Raw genomic sequence first — 25,328 nt, forward strand, 5'->3', positions numbered from 1 at the left:
TATCTTCTAGGAAAGAGAAGAATTTGCCTTCAAAATGGCTAACCACGTACCCCTCAGAAGCCTACTCCTGCTCTCTCTGATTCAAAAACGTTTCTTGAAAACATCTGCTTCACCGTCATCATTTAAGGTTCAATACCTCATCGATTCATGCGGGCTTCCTTCACAGTTGGCCCTTTCAACTTACCAGAAGCTCCAACACGACAAGAAGAACCTCCCAAATGCTTATTCTGTGCTTCAGTACTTGAAAGCTCATGACTTTAGCAACACCCACATTTCCAAACTAATCGACAAGTATCCCCGAGTCCTTCAAGTCAGAGTGGAAAGCAATCTAAAACCCAAATTCGACTTCTTCACTGAAAATGGGTTTGTGGGTCAGCTTCTGCCTCAGCTTATTCTATCAAATCCGTCTGTTTTGAGAAGAGCTTTAGATTCTCAAATAAAACCATGCTTTGAGTTATTGAACTCACTTCTTGGTTGTAAGGAGAACCTTGTAGTGGCTCTTAAGCGTGCTTCTTGGCTGTTGACGGTGAATCTTAAGGTTGTTATTCAACCAAATGTTGATTTGTTGATTAAAGAGGGATTGCCTCTTGATAGGGTTGCAAAGCTAATTCTCTGGCAACCAAGAGCTGTACTACAAAAGATGGACAGGATGGTTTATGCATTACATGCTCTTAAGAGTATGGGCCTTGATGTAGAGGATAATATCTTTATACATGCTCTTCGCGTGAGGATACAGTTGCCTGAAACGACTTGGAAGAAGAAAATTGAAGGGATGAAGAGTTTGCAGTGGAGTGAAGAGGAGATTTTGGGGGCTTTTAAGCGCTACCCCCCAATACTAGCATTGTCAGAGAAGAAAATCAGGAGTTCAATGGATTTCTTTATCAATACAATGGAGCTGGAGAGACAAAACATAATTGCCTGTCCCCTTTTTCTTGGCTATTCAATTGATAAAAGGGTTCGTCCAAGGTATAATGTTATAAAGGTTTTGAAGTCGAAGAAGCTGATAAGTAGAGACAAGAAGATGACTACTTTGCTAACAATAAACGAGAAGAATTTCTTGACAAATTATGTCCACAGGTATGTAGATGTAGTCCCTGGTTTATTGGATCTGTACATGGGTAATGGTAAGACAAAAAAGAAAGATAGTTGATGGCATACATGTAAGTTCACTTGTGCAATACAAAGTGTACATAAATGCCTAAATTGCTTCTGACCTATAGCTAGTTTTTGCTTGTCCACTTTATACCACTCAATATTTGTTTGAATTCTTTGATCAATTTCTTATCATTTTGCAGATTTGATTCTTATCATGCAATGAGAAGTCAGATTGCATCTACAATGCACAACATAATAGCAATCTAATTTAATTTATGTTTCTAAACTTATTTTTCTAACACAATGAGTTTGGTGGTTCATCATTTCTCTCAGTACATTCTTATGTTGATGGTGCTTCTTTTTCTTCGTTCTCTCTTTTTATCATGTCTTCTATTAGCCTTTTTATCCGTTATAAAGTTTGAACTCCCTTCTTTGATGCGAGAACTTAAAAGGTGTTAATATTTAACTCTATTAAGTCATTCTTAAATTATGATGTATTCAATGATGTAATTCATGTGCAAACCAAATGGCATGAAACGGGATGAAGTAAACCTGAAGATGTACCTCCAATTGATGCTCTTGGTAATAGTGAAAATAGATCATTGGTGTAATAAATATTGAGTTCATTCATCTCTCCTCGAAACGAATACAAATCAACATTCAAGGAGTAAATCCCAGCTAATATTTTCACTTGTCTTCACAACGTGGAACTTGCAAATAACTGGTGATTTACTGGGCTGCTGTTCTGATATCGTGTGGTTGTGTGTTTAGATGCATACATATGTATCTATGTTCATGTATGTTCATGCAAAGTATTATGCTTGTCAAAGTTGTTTGTTGTTCCATGTTTGCTAAGGAGCTATATGTGGGTTCGGAAAACAATTCTTGAAGTGAAGAGCTCCTACATTAATTTTGTTGTGTATCCACAAACATCACAAACTAGATGATTCGAAGATGGGAGATAACATGCATAAAATTATATCTAGTTCGGTAGTCCCCAATCAAGTGCATTTGATTGTGCAATTAATAGATGAGAAGTGATCCTTATTCCTTATTGTGACTTAGGTTTTTAAGCCACATAGAAGCTTGTAAAAGCTGCATGATAACTGCAGAAGAGGAACCGCAGTAGTAGTTCAAAATATGTCCATGGCTACATTAAGATCTAGTTCAGTATTCCCCGATCATTTGCGTTTTGATGTGCAATTAACAGACGATAAATGATCTTAGCCGTTGCATAGAGTTATAAACCTGGTATATATAAATCATAGTAAAAGCTAGATGGTGAACGCAGAAGAGGAAACACCATGGTAGTTTAATGAGTGGTACAGATTGCTTATTCCATGTTATTAGTTCCTGAATCGATACCTTTTTCTCAAATTAGATGCTATATCTAGCATAATGACTAAAACTCATTAGTTAGTCGTGCCTCTATTATACATTTATAAGTTCATATTGCCTATAGAAGAAATTACATACTTCTAGTCCTTATTCACTCTTGAGGTCTGGGTGAGTGTTCTGTAGTTTCTCTCATTCTCTTCGACTGTAGAACTGACACTGTAGCTTTGATTGACTGCTAGCTTTTGGATTTTCTTTTTCCTTGAAGTGGCTTGCTGAGAAAATGGCTTGCTGAGGACTTCTATAAAAGAAAGTTTCTCTTTTCACAGTTACCTGCTATTTTAGGTTTGATTATTTTTGCAGGCTGTCTGATTTGATGGGCAGCAAGTAGGCATTCTGGAAAGTTAGCATTTTATCAGAAAAAGAAATGGAGAAATTTGATGGTTAAGGTGGATTAAAGCTAAAAAGCCCAAGGAAAAATAAAATAAAATAAAAGCTCAAGGAAGCTAACTGACCTAATGAACTGTAGTGTGTTCTGAAAAATATAGTAAATAAGCTAAATTTTTGAAGATTGGCTGGTAGGTAAAAACTAGCCTGTACAGATTACTCAGTTATCACTGGTAACTTAGAAATATTGAACCAAAGATTCTTATTCCTAAGTTCAACCACCATGTAGCCGATATCTAATATTCTGCAACCTTTTGAAAACACAAGGAACAATTGCGAGAAAAGGTTCTGTTTCTATAAAGCTGGACATGAAAAATGAAAGCTCTTCACTAAAAGTTGCGTTCCAGACTTGTTTACTGATAAAATACAACTGAAAACACCATGGAAATCACAAGATAACAAAATTTGAAAAAGATACTTGACTTGAAAACCCACAGCCGGGAAAGCCACGATAACTGTCTCTATCACATGACGTTTTAGATTGTCTCTATGACGACATTTTAGATGAGGCACCTATCAAGTGGTCAGATCCATGATGGCAGAAACTATGTCTCCATCTGCAGTCTTCAGAGCTTTGACAGCCTTTGATCTGGAGACTCCCGCCTGGGTCATCACTAATTCAATATCCTTTGGCTCCACGCCAGTTTCATCTACCTCTTCGTCATCCTGAGCCACGGCTGAAGTCTCAGGTTTTGAAATCACATGACTGAGATCAGGTGCCTTGAACTGCTCTGCTGCCTGAGTTTGTAGTTGGGAGCTCAAGTCCTCGATCTTAGCCTCCCCAAAGATCACATATGTGTCAGATGTTGGGCTCTTGAAAACATCAGGTTTGGAGATAACAAACAAGATCTGGTTTAAGTGGGTACCCAAGTTAGGTGTTGGCAGACGAAGAAAAATATATCAAAGCTGAGTTTTTCAGAAAAGCAAGCAATATGAATCAATCAAAATAAAATGAAAAGCTTACATTCTTGCTCTTTTTTACTGTAACCCGACTAACACCAGGGATAGTTTTCATTCCAAGCTTCAACATAGCTTTACGACTCTTCTTTTCACTTCTGCTTTGTTTTGATCTACCACTTGCATCTCCATCTTGTTGTCCTGTGGGGGGAAAAGGAGGAAAATCGTTAGTGCAAATATCCAAAGAACAAACTAAGAAATAACTTGTAGGAGTGTTCTCACACTTCCTTAAATACTCTTTGCAAGATTAAATTATTGATACGAAAATAAACTTGAAATAAGAGAAAGCTATCTACAAGCCATTTCATCCCAAAGCAGGATAATTTAGATTATAATGTCATTCTGTGAAAGACACTATCATAATCACACAGAACAGGTTCACTGAGAAAATGAATGCCATAATGCCAGATGCCCAATAAATTACAATCAACAAAGAGAGGCAAACCATTTTAGGGGTTCATGTGTAATACAAATCCATAAAAAATGTGTCACTGATTTTGAATATCACAGGTTTAAATTTACAATCCAAGGCCATTCGTTATATGTACCGGTCAGATCATTTTTCAAAACCAAACCCGAGGACAGTAATCTATCTTTATTTTTCTTTCAGATACTTGAATTCAGAATTTAGTGTGTCCATATCGAATATGTGAGCCACATATAAAAAAGGCCTTGTGGATGCACGTGCAACTGCCTTGAATGTTGAAAAATCTCCTCTTCCTTTTTTGTTTTTAGGTGAATAACAAAGACAAACAAAAGGTACCACCCATGAAAATCAACTAAACATATATTAATACCAGCTAACAAAGTTGAATGGAAATCAATATTGAGAACTTATATAACCTCTTATTCACTCTTAACAGCAATAGAAGCTAAGGAAAGTCTCATTATTTCCTTTTCCTTACCAAGAGCAATGTGTTACATCAGATTTCAAACATTACCAGTTATAAAAATACGTGCATAAAAAATGTGTTAGTTGTGCAAATCCAACAAATGCAGTACAACTCACACCATAGAAATTGATTAAAAAAAAGAATCTGGGTATATAAAGCAAAGAAATAAGGTCACTAATATTTCAAACGTTGAGAGTCTACCTTCAGCTTCATCTTCATCCTTGTCATCATCTTCGTCGTCGTCATCCTCGTCATCCTCTTCATCCTCAACCTCGGGCTTATCAGCCTTCACAACAAAAGGGGCAGTTTTCAGATAGTTTCCACATTCATAATAAGCATAGCATAAATCAAACAAAAAATGTTATCAATTCTCAATCAATCACAAAATTTTCAACAAGTTACATTCCATATGAATGGATCTATTCACATAAAACTTCCACAAGATGAGATCACTAAAGAAACCTAATCAAATACTCATTTATCATCCACAAATTCATACCCAAATTACCATATCCAACAAAAGTTCTTAAAAAATACCATCAATACTTTAACCCGAAATCAGAACCACCATGAAATAAAACATAAAAACTGCACATACCCTAGAAAACCCATCATCTACATAAAGTAATAAAGAGCAATACTTGATTAAATCAGATATAGCACAAACATAATGACCCAAATCAACAAATAAAAAGATAAAAAGAACAAAAACCTATTAAAGACTTACTAATAAATCATCAGTAGAACCTCAGAAATGATAGAAATACCTCCAAAGTAAAGAACTTTAGATCTCTCTATCTCTATATAACACATCTAAAAAAAAAAATATAACGAGAGAGAGTTACTTCGAGAATCTTCTGAATTTCGAGCTGGGCAGCAAGGAGCTCTTCTTGAGTCTGGGCAGTCATGGTTTCTTACTTACTTTTTTGCGAGAGAAAGAGGAAGAATCAGAGTGTGTGTTAAGTTTGCACAGAAAAAACCCTAAAACCCCATTGTTATGGTGAAGAGAGATTTTATAGCGAGGGAGAGAATTTGGGCTCATTTGGGCTATGTTAGCCCTACTATGATTGTGGGCTTTGTGTGCCATATTTTTTTTCTTTCAAACTTCTTAATAATTGGAAGACCCTAGAAAAGGGTTAGCAAAAATCAGTAAATTTGTTAGAACGATTTGTATCATCCTCTGGGTTAGGGTATTATATGATTATAAAACCCAAGTTTCGGGTTACTAGATCAATTTTTTTTATTAAAATAATATTATTTTATCCTTAATCAATTTTGAACTCTCAATTAAGGCCTTCTATTGGAATTCTTGAATTTTGTGTTTGTTAAATTCCCTGCAGAACAATGTCATCATTTGGGGGCAAAACACAATCAAATATAGATGAAAAGACTTGATTGGAATTCTTTTTCTAAAACTCGATGGGCCTTTTTATAAGTTTGTCCCCCCTTTCTTTTTGATCGGTGGTAAGATTAATTGTTGTTCATGAGTGGTCTATTAGGCAATCAATTATCGTTTTCGATTTTTGTCAAATTTGGATTATAATCATGAAAGCAGACCTCCGGTCCATGATCCTGCAGTTTTTGGCACCTCAGACATCATCATATATCATATGACCAAAGCTACGATTCTGGCTTTTGGAATGCATTGCTTAACAAAGATACACATCCAATGCACACACTAAGCAAAGGATTGCATGCCTTTCAGTCTGCATCGTGACTAACAGCATATGCTTCCAGTAAATCACAACGAGAAAGATAATCAGGAAAAGGACTTCAAATATTTCACTATCACTTGAAACTTTGGCAGCTGCTACCTCAGGCAATGGGATTCCTGAAGAAATGGAACAATACATATTAACACGATGCTCATACCCCCAAAAGGCAGCCCTGTACTGGGATAGACATGTTAATTAGATTCCTGCAACTGTTGTGCTAAGAGTAGGCCTTTGTTAACTACTAGCTGTCATAGTTAAGCTATGCAAGTCTCTGACGAACAAGAAAATCAAAAGGCAGGATCGACTTTTACTATATGCCAGTACATTGATGTTAGAAAGTCTACTTGGATGACGAAATTTCACCAACCACTACCTCCTGACCATCCATCCTCACCAGCAGGGTGTAAGGAACTCTTTCTAGAACCAGCGCCCCATCCAGTATTCCCAGACTCAGAATTAGTATTAAACCCTCCAAGATTTCCACCACTGCTGCCCTCAGTACCCCAAAAATTATTCCCTCCCTCTTTGTTACTACCCATCCAATCACTACCATTTGGAGGACCACTTCCAGGGATCCCTTGACAATCATCACCTCTTCCACCCGAATTGCGACCACCAGCATTCACAGGATGCCCACTGCCACCCCAACTGGAACTGCTACCATTTCCACCAGCATTGTTTCCCCAACTGCTAGCATTTCCACCGGTATTGTTGCCCCAACTGTAGCTAGAGCCAGCACCTGAATTTCCACCACTATCATGCCAGTAAGAGGTATTGTTTCCAGAGTCACTTCCATTGCGGTTGTTACCACCCCTTCCATTACCAAAGCCACCTCTGTTCCCATGTCCATGAACACAATTAGGCCGAGGTAACCCACTAGGATGTCCACGTCCCTGACCACTACCATGACCACCTATGCCACCGTCATCTCTAGTACAATCTTTCTTGCCTGTTAGCCATGGGGTAAAAAAGCCACAACTAAAAAATCAGTGAACGCTTCCAACAAGAAGAAAATTGCTCAGAAATGTGCATGCATTCCTATGCATAGGTAGGTCCTGGTTGCCCATATCCTTAAGAAAGTAATAAACAATGCCCAAAATATCTGCACTTGATCCTATACTTCAACTAGAAGTTATATATATCCTAGAAATGGAACTTCATAAGAAAATTGATCTGTATCCTGTTATACACACATGATACATTTTCCAGGAAAGTTCACTTGCAACTGAGATGAACTGCTGGTGTTTACATATATTCATTTCAAAGAATAAAAATACTTGTAACCTGGCTTTGTGAGGTAAAACCATTATTTCTAACTTCAGGAAAAAAATTACTTCAATAACAGAAGAGAAGTCACGAAAGAAAACCGGCAGAGAGCTTTCTATTCAATTGTTCTAGAATACAAAATTATAGTAACAGATCCATCCTGAAATTTCCTAAACACAGAAAATAAAACGAAATATAAACCTTTCATGCAATTCTTCAAAACTGCAAAATGATTCCTCGCATTAGTGAGGATATTGCAGCTTAATTTATCTACATGCACCCACATCCATAAAGAATAGATAAAATAAGCTAGAATTCTACTTCTATGATTGCTTATCACATGACCAATTGAAAAAAAAATTTCGTATATACATACACTCAAATCTTCTTAATAACAGAATTCATGTAGGATCGTGTATTTCACATAGTTGAACTGGGTTTATTTTTTGATAGATCCTCAATGAACAGAGAGTTTGTTCAGCAATCTTATTTTGAAAAAATTCATCTGATTCAAACCTTTTCTACTGAAATCTTTGAACAATAATGTCCCTAAAGCTTTCAAGTGTAAGACAGGCATTTACAAACCTGAAATATATACCACCAATAATTATCAATCCCTATAAAAGTTTCAGAAAGCATGTACATAGATATTCCTATGATGAGAAAAGATGTGAATTCCTCGGTGCCTTGACTTGACTTAGAGTCAACATTCAAAACTTAGAATTGTACCACATCTACATCTACACAAAGGAGATACCAGGTTACTATTTGTACTTTATGCCGAGGATTAAATCCTGTCAGTGAAAGTCAGAAAAACCATTTTGAAAATTAAATTCCATAAGCATATTTAAGCATCTTGTCTACAGAAAATCTTGTAAGCAGCATATTTAAGCATCTTTCCTGTCTCTTAGTGGGAAAAGATTGATATAAGAGGAATACTAATTCTAAGGTATGATGTCACAATCTCATGGCAACATGATATGGAAAAATTATTTCAGTTGAAAACGAGATTGTTTTACCTGCAGAGACAAGTGTTGACAGTTCATCTTTGCTTGAGTTTAGCTGGCCTTTCCAACCACCTTCATTACCGCACTCTGTGGATGCTCTAGCAGAAGAACCGGTAATGGGTCTTGTCATCTGTGCTGGCTGATGCTTTAGATCATCAATATGTTTCTGGAAATATGCGACGAGCTGCTCAACCTTCCTGAATGTCTGCTTCCTAAATTTGAATCCCTTAGGATGCAGACCTATATACTCATGATGTAGATTTGTTCTTATGTAAAACAAGATGAAAGTTCCAGGATGCTCATACGAAACGCCAAAGCAGTAAGGTATCCTCATTGGATAATCTGATTTCTCAGATTTTAAGAGCTCATCAACCTCTGCTTTTGAGCCCTTCTTAAATTTTCGGAAACTTAGAATTGCTTTCAGGTGGGTCACCAATGGGTCAACATATTGACTAATAACCTAGATTCAAAAACAAGGGAATCAGCAGTATCATCATCAACGATTTACTGGCTTGAAAAATCAGCCAAAACAATCGCTCTCCAGGACTGTCTTGTTAGTAACCAATGTTAAAAAATACAAGACATTCAAATATTGTTAATCGTGCTAATAAAAATACTGCTCCAATTATCTTAATTTATTGCATGCCTTTATTTATCTACTGTATCGTGCATGGTTTCAACATATTGATGATTCACCATACACCAAGAAACCATTTTCAGTGTTCTACAAGCATTGAAACTGATAAGGTCACAACTATGTTTTGCAAGGGAACTAACCCACATGTCTCAGTAGCTTACTGCTGATACAAATGATTAAACATCACTGGCAGAAACTTAAATGCATTTTACAATTACTAATCAGTCCTATAATACTCAGCGTATTTGATACAGCCTGTTTGATGCATAAAGAATGCTCTAAACCTCACAACAGTTTTCTAACTATACCACTAATTTTCTAGCATGAGAACAGATCACAGATGCACATAACTGTACAAGAAACAGTGCATGCAAAGCATGCAAACCTTTCAAGATAGATAGGTAGAAATACCAACCTCATCTAAATCCTTATAAATGTCATCTCCAATCTTTAATGTTTTCCCAAGATCAAGCATGCTTGAGATGTCTTTGAGGTTCTTCCCATCTTCGATTATGTCTTTATGAACATAAAGTCCATTAAAGACTTTCACGGTTAGAGTCAAATAATGCAGTCCCCTTGAACTTGGACGAAAAACATGCTCACCAACATCCTTGTCTGCCAGGAACTGCTCAACAAAGTGTTGATGAAATCCCTTATCAGTATATGAAAATTCCAGAACCAAAAGTTTAAAATTCTAATCATAATGTCACTAAATTAATAGGACATGACACATCAAAATAACACACCTCCACTGCCTGATTCTGCGTCATATTTTCATAATGAGGATGAATAATCATCCTTGAAATGAAATGTTTATTTTTGAGGTCTTCCTTGCAGGCTATCTCCTGATGACTTACTAAACTGCTCTGACCTCCACAATAATAAGGTTCAAGCTCATGCAAGTTCTGGTCTCTTGAACTCTTCAGTTCACTTTCTTTACAAGTTAAAAGCACCTGGTGTCTGCTCTTGTCAATTTGTTTTATCTTACAGGTAAGAATATCACCTTCTCGAAGCCTCTTTGTCAAGGAATAATCAGCAGCCTCATCTGAATAATCATCCTTCGTGATCATGCCAATCAAGCCGGAGTCAACTGCACAAAATGCTCGGTGTGACAGAACTCTGCAAACAATAGCCTGTACAATTCTTCCTTCAGCAAATGCATCCTCATTTTTGCCAGATATCAAACAGAATTCCTCATCCTGAGTAGGTTCTTCGTATGGACGACGAGGGTCAAGAAATCCATGCAAAAGTTCAGTTTTAATGTCATAAAGAGTCAGTTTCTTATTTTCTCCTTGCTCTATTTCAAAATTATCTGCATAAGCATCAATATCAAAATCTTTCAGCAGCTGTGGATTGTTTCTAACATGTTTTAAGGGATGTGCCTCAGCAACATCATCATAGACATCCTTAACCAATTTCTCTGCAAGACCATATGATTCAGGATGAATTCTTGTTCCATCCAACATATCATATTCACATCCAAAAGAGAGAATTTCCCCACAACAGACACGCAAAAAGCCAACTGCATTAAAGAAAATTTTCTTTTCTGTCAATCCACAAATTGCCAACTCTTTTCGATTATTAACTATTTTACCAGCAGCCAACTCCCTCTGTAGAAAGGCTGCCTTCTGAGACCCAAGCCCAGATACAAACTGAAGAGGAGCAGAGAGCCAGTCTTGGCTTACAGCAGCATTTATGTCCACACCAACCTGATTGGTAATATCCACCATCAGCATTTCAATCACCCCATACTTCTCTTCAGGTGTTAGAAAGTGGTCTAAGGAGGTAAGCTTCCAAGAAACAATCTCTTTCTGGACACCACACAGTGTAGCAATCATAGCCAATGGATTTTGCAGGTACCGCCCCAGAGCCACAGCTCGTTTGACAATGCCTCAAAACATCAGACGAGATAAAAGAGTAGGTAAAAACATTACAATAATAGTAAAATAGAAGAAAAAATTAACAGTAACACACAATACCTTCTTGTCCAGGCAAATGGCGCAATGAAACTTCTGATTTTTCATAAAGCTGGGGCAAGGTTTCATCTCCATAAATAACACCAATCCCGTTTAGCACTCGGTCAGCATCTATAGAACTTTCCTCTATCTTCAAAACAATCTGGTTTAACAAACAAGATTTATTAAAGCAAATCATCATTGCCCCAGCTAAATGGACAGAGTGAAAAAGAACACCTGCAAACAAACTTGGAAGAAATATTTAAAGCAATCCCAAGAAAAATTATGCAGATTTTAAATAGGAACCAAGAAGTGCATGAAAAATATGGATTGCTACTGGAAAGAGCTAAGAAATTTAAGACAAAAAAGAGCACGGCCATCAGGTATGGTATGTGCCTTTAACCACAGGATTTTTTTCCCTGCTGCATCATAAGGTAGAATAGATAAATTTCTATATGAGGCTGCAGTTACTACATGTTAGCATGATATTAAGGTGGAGTAGATAAATATTTATACGAAACTACAGTTACTTTCAACATGTTAGCATGATTTCTTTCAAGGAAGTAAAAGTTGTGGACTGGGAAAAAGTAAGTGGAAACAATAATTGAAAACAGATTTTCATAAAAGCATCTTTAAACATAAAAAATTACAAAATTAACCTCTCCCCTCTCTAAATTGCTCCATTTGCTTCAGTGCTTCCACACCTTTTTAATTTTTTGACACAATGATACTTCTTACAATGAGAGAGTGAGGGACCGTTTAAACCAACAGAACCAGAAACTGGAAAACAGTTACTTCTAGAATTTGAAGCAGCTACATTCTATTGTCATCGTCAAATAAGAAGAGTATATGGATGAAATCTTTGAAGTCTCTCACCAACCTTATCACAGTATGAGTCTCATCAAAAACTGACATCCAGATCATAATCTTTTACATGATATAACTGGTTATTAACCTATAATACACTCTTGCTAATCACCACAAGCAATAGGAAACACTTCAATATGAAGTATCCTGAACTCAACTCTCAATAAATTCACTCTTGAAATAGTACAAGACTTTGTGATGCCCAGGCTTGATTCTACTCCCCAGCACAACTATCGATATAAAGATATGACAATTTCAAACACTTAAAAGACAAGAGGCTTCAAAAATAAAGATATAAAAACCCTAGTCTCAACATGAATTGTGTTACCGTGCTAGCAAAAATCCAGAGAGTAAGTGAAGTTTAACTTTTTTAACAAAACATTCTGCATTCAAAGTCTCAAAATTTTTATCACGCCTGCTCCAAGCAAAGGTGGTCCATCATTTCGGTTCAGGAAAAGATACATTTAAAGGCCATGATGTAAAACATAGTATATGACCAGGAATAGGTAAGCAGGACAGACTCAAATGTAAAATGAAGCATCTGAGGCAGGAGCATATACCTCTTTGATATCATCCTTCAACCGTGAACAGGACGCATTTGCTGCACCGAGGACAATAACATCGGGCTGATGACTTAGAATAAACTTATGGACACGTAGCTGATCATATTTCTTCCGTTGTAGGCCAGTAACATTCTGAGACCGCAGACTAATGGATCCAGATTGCAACACATCAAGCAATTGCCCACATGAATCTAACATTACAAACGTAGTTGGTGGCTTTCCAGGACCCCAGCAGCAAGCCATGACCCTTGGTCCAGTACCTTCCTCCAGGCCAGCAACATTCTGCTTGTGTGGATATGGGGCAACAGATGCCCTGTTCCATAACTGCTCTCCATATTCCATAAGCACCAAACATTTTGCTCTTGTGGTCAACAAGACACGAGTTTCCTTCTCCAATGAAGGAAGGAGACAATTTGAAAACACATCCTGAAGTATTAACTTTCGTTGTTCATCCCAGAGTTGGGTATACCCATCATCACCTCCCACAAGATATATTTTGTGAGAGTAACTAAACAACTTATTCAGAGAATCTTCAGGCAATTTTATGGTTACTTCAAGGAGCTTCTCTTCTTCAGCTTTCTGAATAAGGAGCCACTGTGCATCCTGAAATTTACCAAGGGGCTTATCACGTAGCCACTTAACAGATGAAAACTGATGGCAGAAATCAATCTCCTTGGCTCCTTTGGGAGTTGGTCTGGTTGAGACTAGAGCTTCATCAGTAAAAAAACCCCGGGCATGTTTCCTGACAGAAGGCTCACAGCTAATCTCCAGAGCAGCCTAAAGCAACACAAAAATTTTAGCAAATGATCAAACACTCCACCAAGCAGGCTTTAAGCAGAATCATATACAACATAATAAAAGCATACGATGTGCCTGGCTCCTTTAAGCACTGCTTCTGGAGTTTCTAAACTTGCACATGTAAACTTTGAAGCTATCACCTCGGGAGATTCATTAAGATCCTCCCAAAAATCCATTCCCTACAAACAGAATAAAAGCACCCATAACTCTAACATAAAGTGAAAGAAAAAGTGTAAGATAATGCACAATGAGTCTTTTAGCGGCCATTTAACTTACAACTTTATCATTCTCTCAAGTCCAAAGGAAGCTTACCATTTTCTCTTGACGGAGATGCTGGCAGAATTGCTTGGAGCTGTAGACAAACTTTACTGCAAGCTCCCACAAACCAGCCTTAATGTAGTCACTGTATGCCGACCTCCTCTCTCGTCTCTTAAATTTTCCTTCCATGACCTCTTCAGTTGGAGGAAAATGCAAGCTAAACTTCATACTGACATCATCAATATCCTTCTCTGTTTCAGCCAGCATCAGAGACTTCATGATTGTGTCAAATTGCAGATTGATCAAAGAAAGTCTTGCCATGTCATCAATATTATTGCATTCCTCTTCATAACGCTTCTTAAAGGATTCTTCAAGCATGCTCTTTCTTTTCTGGAGAAGCAACCACTTTCTGTCCAGTTCATTGATGGCCCAGAGAATCTGCAAATCATGATACAATTTCACTACATGCAATAATTTCAGTCTATGTTCGTTCAGCTCCCATATTCAGAAGGCTTAATTCTTTTCCCCCCTTGGTCAGGTCAATTCTATTCTACTTAGGTCTAGCAACCAATAATGCATTTAGCAACTCCATCAAAACAACTATTTATACAGGAGGTGTGTGTGTCTGTGTTGGGGAACGAAGGGTTACGTGGAAATAGAAAATACCTTATGCCACTTCAGTCTAGGTTTTCCCTCTGTGTCATTGCTACATTCGTTTTGTATACCATCTTCCCCCAGATCTTCCAACATACTAAGGCATTTCTCTTTTCGATACATAGCAATAAATGGAATCTAGAAACCAAAACAGCAATAAATTGTAGAAATGCAGTTCAAAACATGTAAAGATATGTTACATACATTTATGTCTTACTTACATCATACTTATCCAAATCATGCATTTCCAAGAACCTCACTATATCTTCCTTGTTAATCTTCTTAAGCAGACCTACTCCATTTCCTTCCTGACCTTTTTTCTTACACAATAATGGATACATGTCTGTGATAAGCTGATCAAGTATCCAAGAACTCTCCTCTTGTCTTCTTGTTTCGCCAACTAAAGCAGTGCAAGTGATTTCCTCTGACATCTATAGAAAACAAAATAGATGCCAAGTTTAGTCTCGTCACCTCGAATGACCAAGTTAGAATGTTAACCATCAATTTTATTAACAACACAAAACCACCTGCATCCTCTCGGGCAAATCAGTCTTCTTCACATGATCATCCCTCTCAGCCATAAAATGATCCAGCTCAAAGTTGTCATAATCATCTGGCTTGACAATCTTAATCAGAACTTGACGCTTAAGGAGTTCATCAGCATCACCAAATACGTAGCCAGCTTCCTCTAGGGAAGAAGAAGAAGCCATTGTTACTGGCCTTGACTTCTTTTCTTTCAGCTCCCACAACCTAAAATAAAAGTCAACAATAGTTCGCAGAATTTAAAACAAAAATTTATTAATTAATCAAATAAACATAGAGCAAACTTCAAGCATCTCATGAAAGAAAACATGTAATTCAAGAAACTGGTGGTGGGCATAATATACCTCATGGGGGCTCTTTTCTCGTATCTTTCATCATCATCTACAATAAAATCTGTCATGTCATTTATGTCATCATCATACATAGCTTCCTTTTCTTCAGCACTTTCATCGTATAATGATACTAAAAACAGGAAAACGCATTTGGCAAGAAATCAACTAAAACCAACAGTCATTATAGAGGCATAAAAAAAAACTGAAATTACCAATAGAAAAAAAAATTTTAAAAAGCAGGATTTTAATAAATCAAACACAATAAATATTTGACCAAGGTAAGTGCATTAGTTCAATAAAAAATTCAATACATGATAGATTTTCTCAAGCTATTGAACTTAACAAATAAATACCAGCATCTAAAGTGAGGTTGATTACCATCATCATCAGACAATCCATAGTCTTTTCCCAGAGCACAGCCCTTGGCCTTTCTGAGCCGTTTAAATTTTTTATTTCCCTGGGGAATATTTGCATCAAACCATATGAAAAACATAAAAACATTCAAACATTATAAGTGAAATGCAAAATCAAACCATTTGACAAGAGAAAAATTCTTTAAAGAGGAAAATTAAAATTCACATTTCTCTAGGACACGGTGAAATGGGAAAAAATAAAGGAGACTAGGCACTCACAACTCTCTTTGTTTGGAACAGGCCTGGCTTTTGATTTTCTCGGAGCAACTCAAGATCATCATCATCAAGGACAAGATTCTTTGAAGATTTCCTAGGGAACACAAAAGTTCAAAATGAGTAAAAAATAAAACATTTACTTTAAAACGCTGCTACAAAATAAGAGGAGGGGGAATAAATTCACTTCTTCCTCATTTTCTTCTTCATTTGCTCATCTTTCCCATCACAGTCACCTTCCACTTCTTCCTCGTTATAATCCACTATAAACCCATCAGTCTCAAACTTATCCAAACCATCTTCTGCATGTCCACGACAAGTAATTTCCGATTATCAGTACAAAAGGCAAAAACTAAGAACAGCATGATAGTGATTATCCAAAACCACCACAACAGCAGAAAAAAGGCACCGTCTTCAAAGACAGCTCTATTCATTTCCAACAGCACAGTTTCATTTCAGCAATTGCATCAAGAATAAAAAATACAAACACCATTTTTATTATCACAACAACTCAATGTGCTTCCATAGCAGATGTGATGATAAAGCTACTAAAAAAAATATACCAATAACCAACATTACTTGATATTGATGGTCAAATGGTAAAAGGCGCTGGGTCTACAACTACAAGGATGAAATATGTTCAACAAACCCCGACATGCAGCAACCACAATACAGCAACGAACATAAATAGGGTAATGATATTGCCATCATCTCACAGCAGCATTTTATTTTAGAAAAAATTCTTTTTTAAAAAAAAAAATTTAATATGATTTGTATGTTTTAAATCGTTTTGATGTGTTGATATAAAAATAATTTTTAAAAAATAAAAAAAAATCATTGACATACATGTATTTTAACACGAAATATTATTTAAAAAACAATCATTTCATACTCTTAAACAAAAAGCAGAAACCACTGTCATTATGCTACTGTAGAAAGCAGGAAGTTGCAGAATAACATGAAAACGAAAGCCTTCTGTAAATCAGACCAAAAGAAACATTATAAGATAAAACAAATTATAGGCAATCATCTCCTGGGACAACGAGATAAAGCTTTGGCTAAAAGCAAGGTTGTCAATTATGTTCTGTTTTATTTGGAATGACCGAAACATTCTATATCAATTCAAAAAACAGAAGAAATTTCATCTCATTTTAAATCTCGGTCCGTTCCGGATTTTTTGGCTAAATTCTGCCCGAAACGTTCCGGTTTCATTCCATATATTCCGTTCCGTTCTTGAAAAGCCATTGAATCAAATTGAATTTTGTTCAATTTAATTAATTAAATCACTCAATTATAAAAAAACTCTTTTTCATTACTATTTCTAATAACAATGATATTAATAATAATATTAAACATTATTATTACTATTTTCATTAACAATTATATTAATTTTTTAAAATTAGATTTATCACTAATATATATGGTTTATATTCATGTTGGTTTTTTCATGTTTATACTTTGTAGGAATTTAAGCAAACAAGGAATGTTTTAGATTCCATTAGCCTTGATAACATTGACCTAACTTTATATTTAAAATATTTGTGTTAAAACATTTTACTTTCATAATATTTTAATATTTTATTTAAGTTGAATTACTTTAAGTTAAAGATCTATTTAATCTTGACTATTTAGAAATATTTTAAATTTTAAAATTATCTTTATTTTACATTGTGTTTGTATTGCATAATTTATAATTAATTTATCTTAAATTTAAATTATATTTATTGAATATATATATATATATATATAAACAGTACAACTCCGAAACAACACACTAAAATACTCCAAAAACTAAACATTCTATTCTAATTAAAAAAACAAAATACCTAAGAAACGAAATTGTCACCCTTACCCTTAGCTAAAAGAGAATAAAATATACTTTTGGCTCTAAACAAATATCTTTAAACTATTAAATAAACAAAAGGAAATACAATACACAAGTTCTCGAAAACCTAACCACATAAAAAAAACCTATCAATGAAAAGCCATTTTGAAATAAAACGTCACAAAAAGAGATTTTGAAGAAGAAGAAGAGGCACTTTAAAAACAGAGAATTCTATCATCAAAAATCATTTAGGGTTACAAAACACGGTGAAAGTTGAAGAAAAAGGCGTCATCTTTTTCACATGTAAGAACCCAGAAAAGAAAAATAAGAAGAAAAACAAAACTCAAAGGAAAGCCACTCCCTTTTCAAAGAGAAAACACAAAGCTGAAACCTTTTAGAAAGTTAACAACAGACAAAACCTACCATCATCGTCTACACTAACATTTTGGGCCCTTTTCTCCTTAACTGCCACTTCTTCCTCTGCAAACCAAAACCAAAAAAAAACTCAAACAAGCCATTAACCATTTTCAAAAAGAAGCGAGAAATGAGAGAAAAAAACGTGAACCTTCATCATCTTCATCGACTAAAGTGAAGGGTAATTTTCTCCTTGCCTTCTTCATTGAGTTATCTAACGCTAAAACCACCCAAACGGGTTTTCTTTCTTTCAATAGCCTTTACAACGGCAGCAGAGGACAGCATGGAAGGGAGAGCGCCACAATGCATCCCGGCATAGGAAGTAAAGGGGACGGTACAGTTTTTGAAAAGAGACTGCGTGTTTGTGATTATTTACGAGAATGCCACGATGGTTTCTGATTGGGACACGTGAGATCAGATTTGGGTCGCGTGGTTAGATGATGATGTGGCAAGATCAGGGAGGGTGGGAGGGGGGGATTTGAGGGTGAAGATAGGTGGTGATTTTGGTTAAATGAGGAGGGTAGAATAGACATTTAGGGATTGTAAGTATAAAAAGCTTAAAAACCAAGGCAAATGGGTGGGTGTTCGATTTCTGTAAAGTATTGAACATGCAAATTTGGTCCTTTTGATTGTAACAGACATTCTCTTCCACCATTGTTTTTGAGGTGAGGTGGCATTGATTTTTTTAAAAAAAAATTATTTTTTTTAAAAAATTATTTTAATATTAAAATAAAAAAGTAATTATTACCATAATATAAATATTATCTACTTGCAGGGTGTTTTTTTAAATGTTTTTTATTTTAAAAATAATATTAAAATAAATGTTTTATAGTTTTAAATTTTTTTAATATATTTTTAATTAAAAATTATGTATAAAAAAAACTTTATACCACATTACCAATATACTTAATTTGCATTCCACACACACACACTTGTCAAGTTGCTAGCGGCTAGAGAATTGCATCCAAAAAGGTCTGAATAATTTATATGTTATTGAATCAGGTTGGTGTTAATATTTTTATTAAAGTAACCTTTTTTATATTTTTTATTCAAATAAAATTCTTTGAAATTGATACAAGGTTGAGTTTACTTAGATTATATAAAGCTAATATATTTCAAAGCCAAGTCAAAATTTAAATCATAAATTTTTTAAGTCAAATTGTCAATTACATTTAACAACTACATATTTGTTTTGAGTTTTTCCTGGTAACGTTTGTTTACTAATAGAAAAAAATAGAGAAAATAAAAATAAAAATAAAAATGTATTCAATTAAAGATATATATATATATATATATATGATAATTTTTCTCTAAAATTGCATTAAAATACATTTTTATACTTGTAAAATAACAGGAAGACATCGTTTATATTCTCACTACCTTGAGCATACATGCTCAGACCATGCTTTTAAAAATTTTAATTTTTTTTAAAAAAATTAATTTTTATGCTATTTAATTATTTTAATATGCTGATATTAAAAATAAATTTTAAAACAAAAACATTTTAATATATTTCTAAACAGTCAAACTCTGCCACATTTCAAATGACTTGCATGCTCACAGCAGGGAAATGAAGCAGGAAGGAAGAAATGTTGGTTGGTGGATTGCAACGGACAAATTGAAGCCCTTGCTATTCAGGCTAGAAAAAGGAAACAAAATTAGATAAATTCTTTCATGAGGATGCATTCATTCCTGCCCATCCCTCAGATGGGAATACCAGGATTGTCTACGGGGGAACGGAACCGGTACACTTGTATCGGAGAATACAGACCTTGAAGCCTGATCTTCTGAGTAGAGTCCATAACAGATGACTACACCAATGAATTGAAACTTTCTTACACCTCTCAAGAAGAAAAATAGTAAGCTTTTCAAGGACAGCGCAGCAGAATAGACTCTTCTACGAATACCATGTAATGTTCAGAGTAATATGCTAAATGATTTCTTCGAAGTATCTAAATGGGGTTGATTGTCACATCTTCACTTTAAGTAAATCAAATTCCTAGTTTCTTCTATCAGATGTGAATGGATATTCATGTAGAATGCCCGGCCTGCAAAACGCAAATGTGACATTCCCATTATCGAAAACAATGAAACAACAAATCTGAGTCAATGAGCCTTGTGGCTCAGCACCCATGTTTCCCTTTCATCAACAGGTCTTGGATCTGAGCCTCTTCCATGTAGGAGAAAAAATAAATCTCATGACCACTTTGTTGCCTTCAATCAGGCCTTTCACAGTTTTACAGGGAGCTAGGCATGACAGAGGAAGCGTGTTTTGCACTTGTGAACAGAACACCGACAAGAATAAGTGTCTCGCACATCAACAAATATCATTATTGAAATATGCATTAACAGAAACTGACTATTGTCTCTTTATAAACTAAACACTTGCCATGAATTTCCCCTTTTCAATCAACTATACACCTAAAATTCATGAATTTCTACATCTCCCATCTTGACATGGATCACATGAATGTGCACACACGTGTGACCAAAACCAAGAATCTGGCAATCTACAATACGACTTTCATCCCTCAAATAGACATGGCAACATTTTTTATGGAAGAACCAAAGTACAAAACCATCCAGACTTCAACTGGAGGATGCAGACTTTGAAGCCCCATGTTTTGGCTAAAGTCTACTTCAGCGAACCTGGCACTGGAAGCTGAGACCATGTCATCAAAACAGAAATTATAAATATTTCAAGGGCAAATCAGCAGAGTGATTCTTCTAAAATACTAACTTCACTAAATTTCTACGTATCTTTAACAGTTACTTTTGGGGGGCGGGGGGGCTGCTTCACATCATATATGTCCTGAAGTAAACCTATTTCTGAGATTCCTTTCTCCGTCAATCTGAATATTCCAGCACCTTTGTGGATTTCAGCCCAAGACAACAGTAAATACAAATCTAAACAGGCCCAATTCCAAAACAATGGATCAACAAATCTGATCTGCACCATGATGCCTTCTATCAGGCCTTCTACAGTTTCACAAGCATTTGCCTAGTTAGCAAATTGTCACACTACACTCTTTTTCCACACCAAGATGGAAATGAATCGAGTACATGATACAAAAGGCAGTAAAAGCATATGCATTGAAGCATATCTAACCAAGCATTGTCTCTAACAAAAGCACTAAAGGTATTTCCACTATAAAATGTGAGATCCATTGCATATCAATCCCTGAATAACCTAAGCAGCGAATTAATCTACCAGGTAGCAAGTCCATTACTGCCTTATACTTCCTATTCTTTTCCCAAATGCAGAAGTTTCACTAAGAGAAAACAAGGTGGCAACACATATAAAGTGAAAAAAGCTCATTAAAAAATACGGAATATTGAAAACCCATAACAGAAAGAACACTTTATCAAAACAAAAATTGTCATTCCCTAACAAGGTATAAACAATCTAAATAACATAGAAACTTGACTACTTTCCCTCAAAAGCACTTCTATGTTGAAAAAGATAAAAAGTTTGAGATATTAAAGCGAGAGTTTCCTCTTATCTGTCAAAGAGGGTATATCCTTCCAAGTACCAAGTTTTCTTCAAATAATTTTCTATTATGAAAAAATCCCTATCAAAAAAAAAATTCAAACTCCCACACCTTTCTAGTTCAAGTTTGATACAAGAGCAAGTGGAAAGCCAAAGCAATATACATAGATACACCCTCTCCCTCTCCCTTCCTCTCTCTTTTTCATCATTGTTTCGCTTAACAGGAACTCCTGTTAGGAATTGGGTAGAATAAATTCATTTGTCCTCATATGTGCCTGCTTGACACCATTACATAAACGCACAAACATGAAAGTGTGTGTGTACGTGTTAAGAATGAAAAGGGAATTTAGCAATCAACAATATGGCTTCATTACGAGCAAAACACGTATATAAATATTCACAAACATGGAATACTGACAGGAAGAGCTAAAACATGAAAATGCACTGGATTCTTTAATAATAAGCAAAATGATGCCACACATTCTTTAATATATTTGCACATGTAGCCGTTGTCAACTTGCATGAAGGTAATTATTAGTTGTTACTGCAATATATATCTAGTGATACAGGCATACATTGTTTAACAGCCAGAAGTAAACATCATAGAAGAAGAAAAACATCTGTTTCTACGACCAGAATTTGTATGGAAAATGTTATAGCTTGAAAAGCGAGTGCCAAGGATACCACACATCAATTAATAAAAGAAAACATATAATAATTAACAAGAAGATAATTATTTCCCTATCAGCACAAGAAAAAAAAAACACAGACACAGAGAGAGAGAATAAAATGCTATAGTTCTTCACAAGAATCTAACCTCAAAATATATTGACCCTTACAACATCTCCATAAATGCCACAACCCCGTATCAAAATCACCATCAAAACAATCATTCAGCTAGCATAACGTGGTGCCCTAGCAGCCATACTAGCAACCTGAGCCTGCATTTGTGCAGCCCTAACTTTCGCTGCGGTAGCTCTGTTAAAAAACTGCTCTCTAGACAGCAACCTCACGTTCCTCAAATATTGAACAAACGGCATTGCCCCTTCTTGCACCGCTTTATCTAACGAATAAACCACATCCTCAATCGCCATATCCGCTGCCGTACACTCCAACATTTGCTTCGACAAAACATCCACACACTCAAAAGCCTTATCCACATCAATGTCCTCCATACCCCCTTTCACCTTCCCCTCGTTTTGCCTAACCCACGCCTCCAAAACATCCGTATTCATCAAAACAACTTGCAATTGCGACTCCAACCCTTCCATTTCATCTCTCATTTCTTTCAACCCTTTATTAATCTCCTCCTCTCTCCTCCTCAACACAGCTTGAGCGCTAAACAAGCTTTCCATCTCCGACTCCCTCGTTTTCCTCAGCAGCAACATGTCCCCATGAACATTCTCCACAAGCTTATTAATCACATTCCTTTTAAAAACCTCCGCCGCGTCCTCCGTTCCCGCCTTCCCCTCCCCACCACCGTACGGAGGCGACGGTGGTGGATATTGTGGTGGCCTGACCATCTGCCTCGGATACCCACTTCCCACTGATCCAAAAGTCGACGGGTTCGTCAAACTCGATTGATTCGGATGATAACTGGGATTGGGGCTAGGGCGAGGACGCTGAGAAAAAAGAGGAGGATCCCTCCCAAAAATCATGCTCAATTCGCGAGCCAAATCAACCAAATTAGAACTGGGGTAGATCCAATTCTGCAAATAAGGGACCGCAACGAGGCCCGATGGATTAACAAAAGAATGGGATCTTTTGATGACCATGTCGCGCGTGGGATTGACGTAAACACAAGGAGGGTGACGAGGGTAAGATTCGATGAGCCAGATTATAACAGGGATGTTATATGTGACAGATTCGAAAGTCATAGGAACGGTGCCGTCTGCTTGGAGAAGATTGACGGTGCGGCCGTCGTTGTGAGTGAAGGTAGCAGTTTTGGGTTCGAGGGAAGGGAAAGTGGAGGTCAGGGAGACGAGGTGCTGACGGATGAGCCATTTGGTGTCTTCCGTGTAAGGGAGGGCGGAAGGGCCGCGTTGGGAGAGGACGGAGGAGAGGAATTGTTGGATTGCTTGGTGGTTTGGTGGTGGAGGAACCATTGAATAGAATAGAATTGATTTTAGGGTTTTTGGAGAGAAAGAGGAAAGGTAATAGTGGAAGATGACAGAGGAGGAGGAGGAGGATGAGGAGGAGGAGAGCTTTCTTGAAAGGAAAGGCTGTTTTGGTGCTTACAGGGGGGAGAAGTTGTGGTGTGGAAGTTTCGTGGGCAATTCTTGGGAGCGCGTTGGCATTGCGGGCATAGTTTTCGAATCCGGTGCTATGGTTCATCCGGGTCAGGACCCGGACTCTAAATTAAAATGATTAATCTGGGTTGATTTTTTTTTATAAAATATATAAAAAAATAATAATAAGCATCTTTCAATAAAATAAAATAAAAAATTCACTCACCATTTACCTCTCAAATCTCCATTATTCATTCCTCTTTTTCTTTCCTTTAAATACATGTATTTGACATTCACTAAAGTAAATCACTGCAAATCCTTCTTTGCCTCTCTCTTATGGAAGAAAAAGAAGAAGCTAACTCACAAGATTGGTGAAATAAACTGGCTCGTTAATCTGCCGCCTCCCCTTGAAAACTTGCTCCCTCCCTCCCTGTCTTGGAGATTGGCTTGGAGAGTTTGCTTGCCCGCCGACTCAATCAACCGGAGGAAACTCTATATCTTGCCATCTCTCTTGTGGTTCTCTTTAACCTCATAATCTAACCATCTGTATGTTAATTTTTATGAGAAAGGTCTGAATCTTTACAGTCCTTTTAGTTTCCTGATCTTGATTTTGCTCAGGGGTACTTCCTATTTTTCTAGGAGATTCAATCTTTATAGTACTTTTAAATTTCTGATCTAGATTCAATCTTCATAGTGTTCTTAGTCTTTTTATCTTGATTTTGTATCCGGGTACAAATTCAATTTTAGATTATTGATTTTGATGGATTTGACCGTGACAATTACAACTTTAATTTTTTGCTTTGTAAAACTCGGTTAAGATCTCGGTTTCCGAATTAAATTTTAAAAGTTATGATTGTGAGCTTAAATTGTTATTTAAATTATTTTTTATTTAAAAAATATATTTTTAATATGATAATATATTTTTAATTAAAAAAATAAAAATAAAAACATTTTATAACCAGAACCAAACTTGCAATAAAAATATTCTTATTATATTTCATAGACCATGAATTTAATTTTATCTCACTTCTTTATGTATGTTATTTTTTAATATAAATCATAGAATAACTAATAAAATATTATTAATTATTCTTTAAGCACAGTAAAAATTTTAATGTTTATCACTTTTTTTCCTTTTTTATTTATTTAGAGAAAATAGTATTTATTTTTTTTATAAATCATAGAATTCATTTTTTTTTCTTTTTTTATTCAATAAATGAGTTTAGAATACTTGAGTGTGTGTGTACTTGCTATATATCTTTTTTTTATGAGTTTGAATCCTAACAAAGGGCTTAAAAAATTAAATCAAAATATAGAAATTCAAATATATGAACGACCTAAATTTTTACAAGGAATTATACAAATTAAAATGATAAACAATAGTGCTAATTAAGCCTTACAACTTAATTTTCTTTTCCCTTTA

At 35.8% G+C, this 25,328-nt stretch overlaps 4 protein-coding genes across 6 annotated transcripts; 1 reads left to right on the forward strand and 3 right to left on the reverse strand.

The window, feature by feature from the left end:
- The first annotated feature begins 34 nt into the window (after nt 1-34).
- Nucleotides 35-1,150, forward strand: LOC133682545 (transcription termination factor MTERF5, chloroplastic-like). The gene has a single exon (XM_062105927.1). The coding sequence runs from the start codon at nt 35-37 to the stop codon at nt 1,148-1,150; it is 1,116 nt and encodes a 371-aa protein (XP_061961911.1).
- Nucleotides 1,151-3,150: 2,000 nt separating this feature from the next.
- On the reverse strand, nt 3,151-5,730 carry LOC133681078 (nascent polypeptide-associated complex subunit alpha-like protein 1). The gene is made up of 4 exons (XM_062104167.1): nt 5,573-5,730; nt 4,929-5,013; nt 3,842-3,975; nt 3,151-3,726 (listed from the first exon to the last, which is right to left on the reverse strand). Exons 1-4 carry the CDS (start codon nt 5,633-5,635, stop codon nt 3,394-3,396), a joined length of 615 nt encoding a protein of 204 aa, XP_061960151.1. The 5' UTR covers nt 5,636-5,730; the 3' UTR covers nt 3,151-3,393.
- An 825-nt stretch (nt 5,731-6,555) lies between these two features.
- Nucleotides 6,556-18,513, reverse strand: LOC133681082 (transcription elongation factor SPT6 homolog). Of its 3 annotated transcripts, none has more exons than XM_062104173.1 (17): nt 18,339-18,510; nt 18,197-18,253; nt 16,136-16,250; nt 15,955-16,045; nt 15,701-15,779; nt 15,335-15,452; nt 14,975-15,197; nt 14,669-14,878; nt 14,460-14,585; nt 13,848-14,231; nt 13,604-13,714; nt 12,735-13,514; nt 11,332-11,470; nt 10,099-11,243; nt 9,768-9,977; nt 8,728-9,175; nt 6,556-7,391 (listed from the first exon to the last, which is right to left on the reverse strand). In XM_062104173.1, exons 1-17 carry the CDS (start codon nt 18,391-18,393, stop codon nt 6,802-6,804), a joined length of 4,881 nt encoding a protein of 1,626 aa, XP_061960157.1. In that variant the 5' UTR covers nt 18,394-18,510; the 3' UTR covers nt 6,556-6,801. The 3 variants fall into 3 exon arrangements, with proteins under 3 accessions (XP_061960157.1, XP_061960156.1, XP_061960158.1); XM_062104172.1 differs by having other exon boundaries at nt 14,972-15,197; XM_062104174.1 differs by lacking the exon at nt 6,556-7,391 and adding an exon at nt 7,801-8,293 and having other exon boundaries at nt 14,972-15,197; nt 18,339-18,513.
- Nucleotides 18,514-22,300: 3,787 nt separating this feature from the next.
- On the reverse strand, nt 22,301-24,541 carry LOC133681083 (protein ELC-like). Its single transcript, XM_062104175.1, has one exon. It carries the CDS (start codon nt 23,780-23,782, stop codon nt 22,571-22,573), a length of 1,212 nt encoding a protein of 403 aa, XP_061960159.1. The 5' UTR covers nt 23,783-24,541; the 3' UTR covers nt 22,301-22,570.
- Nucleotides 24,542-25,328: the final 787 nt, after the last annotated feature.

The sequence above is a fragment of the Populus nigra genome, chromosome 1 (genome assembly GCF_951802175.1).
Source record: "Populus nigra chromosome 1, ddPopNigr1.1, whole genome shotgun sequence".
Taxonomy (NCBI): domain Eukaryota; kingdom Viridiplantae; phylum Streptophyta; class Magnoliopsida; order Malpighiales; family Salicaceae; genus Populus; species Populus nigra.

What these genes read in the sequence shown, in the direction of transcription:
- LOC133682545 (XM_062105927.1), top strand. Translation starts at nt 35, where the DNA reads ATGGCTAACCACGTACCCCTCAGAAGCCTACTCCTGCTCTCTCTGATT.
- LOC133681078 (XM_062104167.1), bottom strand. Translation starts at nt 5,635, where the DNA reads ATGACTGCCCAGACTCAAGAAGAGCTCCTTGCTGCCCAGCTCGAAATT. An exon ending in AAATTCAGAAGATTCTCGAA is followed by an intron (nt 5,014 to 5,572) that starts GTAACTCTCTCT and finishes TTTGTTGTGAAG; the next exon opens with GCTGATAAGCCCGAGGTTGA. An exon ending in GGATGAAGATGAAGCTGAAG is followed by an intron (nt 3,976 to 4,928) that starts GTAGACTCTCAA and finishes TTCCCCCCACAG; the next exon opens with GACAACAAGATGGAGATGCA.
- LOC133681083 (XM_062104175.1), bottom strand. Translation starts at nt 23,782, where the DNA reads ATGGTTCCTCCACCACCAAACCACCAAGCAATCCAACAATTCCTCTCC.
- LOC133681082 (XM_062104172.1), bottom strand. Translation starts at nt 18,393, where the DNA reads ATGAAGAAGGCAAGGAGAAAATTACCCTTCACTTTAGTCGATGAAGAT. An exon ending in ATCTCCGTCAAGAGAAAATG is followed by an intron (nt 13,715 to 13,847) that starts GTAAGCTTCCTT and finishes TTCTGTTTGTAG; the next exon opens with GGAATGGATTTTTGGGAGGA. An exon ending in CCATTTGCCTGGACAAGAAG is followed by an intron (nt 11,244 to 11,331) that starts GTATTGTGTGTT and finishes TGATGTTTTGAG; the next exon opens with GCATTGTCAAACGAGCTGTG.